We start from the raw sequence: 7,920 nt of genomic DNA, 5'->3' as shown, positions 1-7,920 counted from the left end.
AAGATGATGGGGTTGTGTTTTCACATTTTACTGGTAAGAACCTCCTAGTTACACCAGCCCACAGGGGATTATTGTGTCCGTCGTGCAGGGAGGGGCTGGGTGGGGAGGGGACGGTGGGGAGGGGAGGGTGGGGAAGGGCTGGGTGGGGAGGGAGGGTGGGGAGGGGCTAGGTGGGGAGGGGAGGGGGGGGGAGGGGCTGGGTGGGGAGGGTGGAGAGGGGCTGGGTGGGGCTGGGTGGGTAGGGGCTGGTCACCCCGTGGTGCCCTTATAAAACTCAACGTTTAACCTACTCACCCTCACAGTCGGCCATATTTGCGGAATACACCACGCCGCCGTTGACCCTGGCCATTGACAGAACAACCCAACGTTCCTACCAGCTCCCTCCGCAGGAGGAATGTGTTAGTTTGTGTATTGTTGCGGCGGGGTTGTGGGGAGCAGAAAGGCAGGTGCCGTACTAAAGGTCACCACCAGGGGCCGCCAGTGAACCCGCTGGCCTTGAAATGAAGAACACCGCCCGATGCTGCTGCCGCTGCCACTGATGCGCTTCGCCCGGGCGGTGGCGCCTCTTCTCATGTCCCTCGGAGCCGGCTCCTCCAAGCGACTCCGCACCATGGCTACGATCGGCACGCACGACGGCACGTTCCACTGCGACGAGGTGCTCGCCTGCTTCTTGCTGCGCCAGCTACCACGGTACAAGGTGAGTTGAGTTGAGTGAGAGCGAAAGAAAGAGAGAGAGATCGAGTGATCGGATCCCGACCCCTCCACGCGTGGGCCGCTCCTGCCGGCGGAGAGACGAGGAAGGCGGCGGCGGTGGCCGGCGAACGAGGCCTCGCTCCGGGGAGTGGGGGAAGAGTTCCCGCAGATGAATTCGGCGATGTCGTCGGCTCCGTGGCGGGCAGTGAGGTGTTTGTGGTGATAGTACTGTGTTGTTCTTGTTGTTTTGTGTGTGTTTGTGTGTCTGCGATGTTGGTTTGACCAGACGAACACGTGCGTTCATTGGCATTAAGCACTGTACGGGCACGTGTGTATACAGTGCAGTCATCAACGCGTCCGGTGCATTTTATGCGAACACGGGATGTGTTTTATAGTTATTTTGAAGGTGACTTATGCAAATGATCGCGAGTTATCCGAATGTATTATAATCCATGTTTACAGATACCGGTTGTCATGCTATAAGGGTGGTCCAGATGTCTTGTGACACCGCCCCTCCCCATTTAATTCTCTAAAACTTAATGGGTTTTTTTCAAATAAGGTTTATTAAAAACAGAGATGAATTTGCAAGGGGAAAACAATTTTAGGGGTCAATTAATTGGTGGGGGGGGGGGTATCAAGACACCTGGACCACCATGTGCACAGGCACACTCGTGTACTAGCTGACAATACTGGGACTGACACTCAAATGTACAAACACGCGGGGCCGGGCTCTTGCATGCGTAGACTGTACCCATACCATTGATATACCTTTTTAAGTCAAATATATGCGTCGATCTAACGCACATCCATGCGCACAAAACCCTGTTTGAAGTATTGCTAGCATTATTTGCAAACAAGCGCAAGCGTGCGCACATCCAGATAATGTGCAGACTTGCAGTAGTGCAGTGTATAGGCGGTGTGCATTCATTCATTAATTCGTATTGTTACGTCCCTCTATACAAACACGTGTTTAGAGTAAGACCCTCTATACAAACACGTGTTTAGAGTAAGACCAAAACAATTCTGGCGCTCAAATGCACGTGTACAAACCTGTGCACCCACAAATGCGTGCACACACATGTCCAAGCACTCGCACTGCTGATGCCAGCACCAGCATACGTGATCCACCAATCCTGTATCTAAAGTGCTGGTAATGGCAGCTCGGGGAGACCGCCATCCAGCTGTCGGTGATATTTGCTGGTGAAGATGAGCTGATCGTCGTGCTGTCTTGTAATTGAGCAACCTTGATTAGAATGTGCATAAGCAGTCCAGCCAGGCTGACCACTGGATCCCTATGTGTTCCTCTGCGCGTGGACAGGATGCCAAGGTGGTGCGTACCCGTGACCCAAAGGCTTTGGCCACATGTGATGTAGTGGTGGACGTCGGTGGTGAGTATGACCCTGGACGTCACCGCTATGACCACCACCAAAGGTGGGGCTCGCAACTCTTCACTAATTTCCACCATCTGACACTTTCTTAGCACGATGAATGAGCGTCTTGATAAGAGCAGATTTCTGTGCGGGGTGATGGTGTGACTCTGCATTCAGATAGGCGTCAGTATTCGTTGGGCTATTTTAATAAATACAATAGACAGGAAGGACAAGTTAAAAGGGCTCGCATAATACACATGCATAATGTACGTTGCCTCAGTAATCCCACCCCCCTACATTGTGCAAGAGCGCAGCTGCGTGGTCAACACATCTACGCCTCTATATAAGGAACGAAACAGTGAGACTTATCCACAAATCTGTCTGTCGCCTGATTAAGATAGTTGTAATTGCTGGCGAAACGTCGTACTCAGATTGTGAATGTTGTGGCTTTGTTCTCCAACACACCGGTTTGCTGTACTAGTGACGAATTGGCCACGTTCTGTTTACGTGACAACCCTTGCTAGTTGGCGCTGTCGGGTGGTGGCGGGTTTTAACGACACATATTCACGCGATCTAGCCCAAAAATCTCTATTATAGATTAAGTTAATATTTTTTGGTTCTTTCGGTAAAGTCACGTAGATAGAAAATAATAATAAAATAATTAAACCCAAAAACTCACGACATTTCGATCGCAACACAAGTATTTATTTGAAAATTATTTTATTATTTTCTATCTATGTGACTTTACTGAAAGAAGCAAAGAATATTAATTCCTGCAGTTGCGAAAGTTTTAAGTCAAAAATGGAACTTAAGTTCTTTCATCACTGCAATGTTTTGTTTATTTATTGTGATGCACCGTGAAATATCTAAATTGTGACACTTAATTTGTCTCTGAAGTACAATATATCATCACCATGTACAATGTTTACAGAGGGGGGTTTGTTTTTTGTTGTCTGGAATCGAGTTTGGGTTGCACAGGGGCTCACCATAAGAGCCCCATTCACAGCACACGGCCCACCTCCTCCTCTGTCGCCCAGTGTGTCAGAAAAGCCAGAATGCCTCCTGTTAGCTGGGCGCAGTAGAACTCCTGCCACACTCTGGCAGAGACCAGGGCCTTGAAAGGCATCTCCTTTTTAACATAGTGTCTTATCTTCGCATGGCTGTTATTTATTCTCAACATACTATTGGGGTTTATTGAATCACTTCGCCACTAGGCGTTTAGTATTTCATCGATTATGATTTACAGTTGATTATTGTGCTTACAATTTCATGCATTGAACCTTGTGTGTAAAAAATACCTCTTCACTTATTTCCACCAAGACATTGCATCTTCATGTATTTTATTTCATTAGCACATTCGACTAATCTTGTGTTCATTTATCACTTAAACACTGTTTTAAATGTCTTTGAATGCAGGTTCTTCAAATAGCAATTTGACATTTAGTCTAATGCAGAAAACAAAACTGCACAAACAAGACAGGATGAAAATAAATAATAATAATGTTATGGTCAACGTTAGATGAGAAAAAACTTTACCCTTGAATTGTGACATTTGAGTGAATCATTGTAGGATGTTTTTTAATTTATAATATCCCTACTTTCCATAATTTTTAAATATGCCTGAATTACAATATTACAATGCATACTGCATTTTTTTATATTAACAAACTGGTTGCCATTTGTGCTTGCGCGTGTATGCACAGGTCATTTGCGGAGAGCATGCATAGCCTGTGTGCAGAGAAGCCGTGGGTGACAAAGCTGAGCAGTGCGGGGCTGGTGTACTTGCACTTTGGGGAGGAAGTCATCACCAGCATCACGGGTCTGGGTAAAGAGGATGCCAATGTCACGACGCTCTACGACAAGGTAACTTAGAATACAGTGTTACACATATAGGGTTTGATTGCATTGGCGGAGGGCCATTTAAACCTGGTGGAGCCCCTTCTCCTTGGTTAATGGCTCCCTGCCAATATGGGAATCGCACCCAGAATGTATAGATTAAAACAAAACTTCGAGTATTAGACTTAGAACGACAACAGCTTATCATATTCGTGTCCTGGTTGATAAATTGCTGGCTATTAAGCAACACATTTTGCTATTTTTCCACCAAATGTTGGTGGAAACTGCTTCGCAAATACACGATTAGAGCCCTGTGTTTTTGTTCCCAGCATCTCCACGGTGATGATGCAATTGTGCTACTATCATGTTTTTGTATTGTTTGTTGTAACGTTTTTACCCGCCCATACATCTGAAAAATAGCTTTTCTAACTTATCGGATTCCTCCAGGATAAATTAATATTCTGATCATTTATAATGTGCCCATGGGAACTGCATTATACTAAATTACATTATACATATCATCAATGTCCAAAGACAATGCAAGGGATATTAAAGTTTTGTAATTATACTATATTAGAAAAGTTTGGCTGGCTGGAGGGAGGGAGGGAGGGATGGACATGTCCAAACGATGTGCGGGCTGCTAGGGTAAAATAAATAAGTAATATTTAAAAATACTTTTTTTTAAACACGCTTTAATGAAATGTACCGTACTCTTAATGGCAAAACTGCACGACTCCAGGAAGTGGCCCCGAAGCTTGCCATAACGTAAGGGACTGTGGTGATTTATAGCCAACGTCAGTTGAGCGTGGACAATTAGACCAAAGCCGAAACATAACATATAAAAAAGAATGTTTCCAATTTTTTTTTATGATAAAATATAGTATTGTCATCAGTATGACATAATACCAAATTTGCAGTCGATACCACATTGGTAAGTGGGTTAAAATTGAGTTACAAGATTTGAGGATACAACAACAACAGACAGAGTGAGTTAATAGAAAGCGTGTAAAATGACTTAATTGCATTATTCTCTAAGAATGCACCCTCTACTAAACGGTGCTATACTACAGTTGGATCAGTCATACAGTTCCATTTAATGCTATTCAAAACTTCCATACCATAATTTTAATTATATCACCACAGAGAGATTTCAAATTAACCATTAGGAGAACACTCTGGTGTTTGAATTATGTTTGAATTAGGTGCGTTTTGGTGTGAAGATTTCATTTAAGATTTACAAATCGGCAGCTGCTTTGGTAAAGCACATTTGAGGAAATGTTTACGTGAAATAAATTCTCCATAAAAATAATAATTAGTGACCATATAGTGTAGTGATAATTTAATCTTCATCACCATATGCCACTGTGTGAAGGTCAACACTGGCTTGCATCACGTTGGGGGGAAGAAATTTGAGCTCACATTTCTCCAACTGCAAAACTCAGCAGTATTCAGTATGACGCCCGAATTTGGCTCAACTGTTGTCCCTGACAACATTGTTTTGTGTAACTTTGTGATATAGTACTTTTGTTAGATTGCACTGGACCAGTAGCTATCAACGTTTCTGGATCAACTTGATATTAATTGTAATTGGAAATGGTTACATTCTTTGATATAAACCGGTCCTGGGTCTTGCCTAGGTCAACTCAGCCATGTATGAGTATATAATAGGTGACGTTTTGGTCAATGGTCCTTCTTCATTGCACATATGAGTACGCTCATGGAAATCACCGACTATTTAGACTGATTTTATTTATTGAATGTGTCAGTGTACCATTGTTAAATATCCAGCAGGGGGCAATGTTACATTGGGCACGAGTGATATAATACATCTCATACACCCTGAAATGTAAATTGCACGCCTTGTTACACATTCTTCAAGGAAGCCAAATTGGCACAGAGTTGTGTGTTTCTAGATTGAAGTGTATTTACGGTTTCTTCAATGTTTTGGAACGGGGTTCACTCCTCAAAATACTTGCCTCTTAAATCCACCAACAATGTTTTGATTGTGATAAGTCAATGATTTTGATCAAGTGAATGAGTCACGAACATTACCTCCTTGTAATTTTTGTTCTCAATGGCACATTTAATTACCCAGGGGTTTGCTATGGATGGGGCACTCATCTGATGCTGTGTATGGTGCTTACTGTGTAGCTTTTGAGTGTTTGTGTCATGTCCATCCACTGGGTTTTTTGCATTTTCAGGAGAGCGATAAACATTGTGTATTTGTGTGGCCATCTGCCCATCGCTGCTGATTGTTAATTAGCCTTAATATATTCTGCAGCGATGATGAAACGGGGATGGATAAAGCGACTGCATCTACATTTATTGTGAACAAGCCTTAGTTAATGAGGATCAGATTGCATTCAATCCCAGAGTAAAATAACTCGAATGAATTTGAATTCCGTATCCGCTTGTAATATGATTATGTCTGGGTGTTTGCATATCAGAGTAAGCCAGACTATAATAATGTCGCTGGTTCAATTCGATCTCCAGCCGTTGAAACAATGAGATAATTTCTGAAATCTCCCTACCCCTCTGTCCATCCAGCAGTCTACATATTTGCAGCACTGTCAGTCGATTGACAGGTCCGTGGGTGGTGGGGTAAAACGTTGGTATTCCCCTCTGCTGCCAAGTTGTCTGGCTGGTCAAATTCTCTCTCTAGGGGCTCTCTACAGTCCCCTCTAGTGGAGGCCCTTCTGCCATCAGTGGTATGAGCAAGCAATTGCAGGGCTGCACCTTTACGTTTTATATACACATCTATTCATGTAATGACCCCACAATTGTAAATGCCGTTTTCTGGATTTTCATTCATTACATGAATGCATATACATTGTGTAACAAAACCCACTGATTTGACATTGGGCACATTGATATTCATATTACAATGCTGTCAGTGTAATTTTTCTGAGATTTACATTTAGAAGTGATGTCTGGGCACTGGGTTAGTTAAACACTGGTGTACACTCTGTGTAATCTACTGTAATTATGCACGGAAGTTCAGAAGGAAGCTGACTTAAGCCTAACATTCAGTGAACTCAGTGCAAGTACAAAGGTGCTGCTGGATCCAATGAAATATTTTATTCCGCATTTTTTTTTTTGAAACTTCATTTTAAAATTGTAAATTTAATTTGATATGCCTATTACGTTTTAAAATGTCACACGTAGGCTTTCGTGACCAATATGAATCATTATTTATTTTTGACTCGAATTGTGTCGGTGAAATGTGTGTCGTAAACCCTCCTCCACCCGACACAGTCAACATAAAAAAATACTCTTAAGCCATTGGGTTTAACGTCGATGGGTGTGTTGTGCAGTGCAAATGCATGTCACCAACTTTCGAGGATATTTGAATGGAAATTCTTGATGCATTGTTAAGGGTTGTATATTTTACATTTTAAAATAAGCATTGTTCACGCGCATTTTGGAAGGGACTGCATACCTGACATGACAGTCGAAAGAACAGTGTAATTGTGTGTCTTTGGTCCCTGCTACAAGAATCCTGAAGGAAGGAGATACATAAACTTTACAATGTTTTAGTTCTTGTTTGTCTCCCTCGGGCGCAGAGGATCGAAAATAATTATTTGCACACCGAATGTTGGCGCATCTGCTGACATATTACGTAATTTTCCAAACCACAAGAGCAGATAGACAATTTTCAACAACAAAAAAATCAGTTGAAAACAAACAGTTTGGGTGCAATTTGAACGAGACAAGCAGCAGAGTAGCAATACTAATTTCAGAATACAGTAATGAAATTCTTATGGAGGTATTCGTAAATATCACATTTTTTTCCCCAGAAGGTAGATAACATGGGTCAAATGCTGGCTGAGAATCGGGTTTAGTGTTGAAATATGACTGCACGAAAACAATTTTTTCTTAAGTATTGGTTTTGCATTTCATTTGGTCCTATTGCAGCTCTGAGAACTAAAAACACCAGTTTTTCATTCGATAAAAAGTCATAGAATGTTAGGGAAACTGAGATCTCAACTCTGTAACGGATACAAATGCTACATGAAGCGTT

At 42.6% G+C, this 7,920-nt stretch overlaps 1 protein-coding gene across 1 annotated transcript in view; it reads left to right on the top strand.

The window, feature by feature from the left end:
• The first annotated feature begins 502 nt into the window (after positions 1–502).
• The window catches only part of MYG1 (MYG1 exonuclease), a 100,918-nt gene continuing 93,500 nt past the window's right edge, over positions 503–7,920 (top strand). The window contains exons 1-3 of the mRNA XM_078857188.1: positions 503–697; positions 2,012–2,124; positions 3,767–3,926. Of these exons, the coding sequence (XP_078713314.1) occupies positions 518–697; positions 2,012–2,124; positions 3,767–3,926 (453 nt within the window). The 5' untranslated portion in view covers positions 503–517. The remainder of the gene's footprint in view (positions 698–2,011; positions 2,125–3,766; positions 3,927–7,920) is intronic.

This window comes from Lampetra fluviatilis, chromosome 1 (assembly GCF_964198595.1).
Source record: "Lampetra fluviatilis chromosome 1, kcLamFluv1.1, whole genome shotgun sequence".
NCBI classification, from domain to species: Eukaryota; Metazoa; Chordata; class Hyperoartia; order Petromyzontiformes; family Petromyzontidae; genus Lampetra; species Lampetra fluviatilis.
Note: the sequence above shows the minus strand (reverse complement) of the source record. Positions and strands in the feature narration are given on the sequence as shown.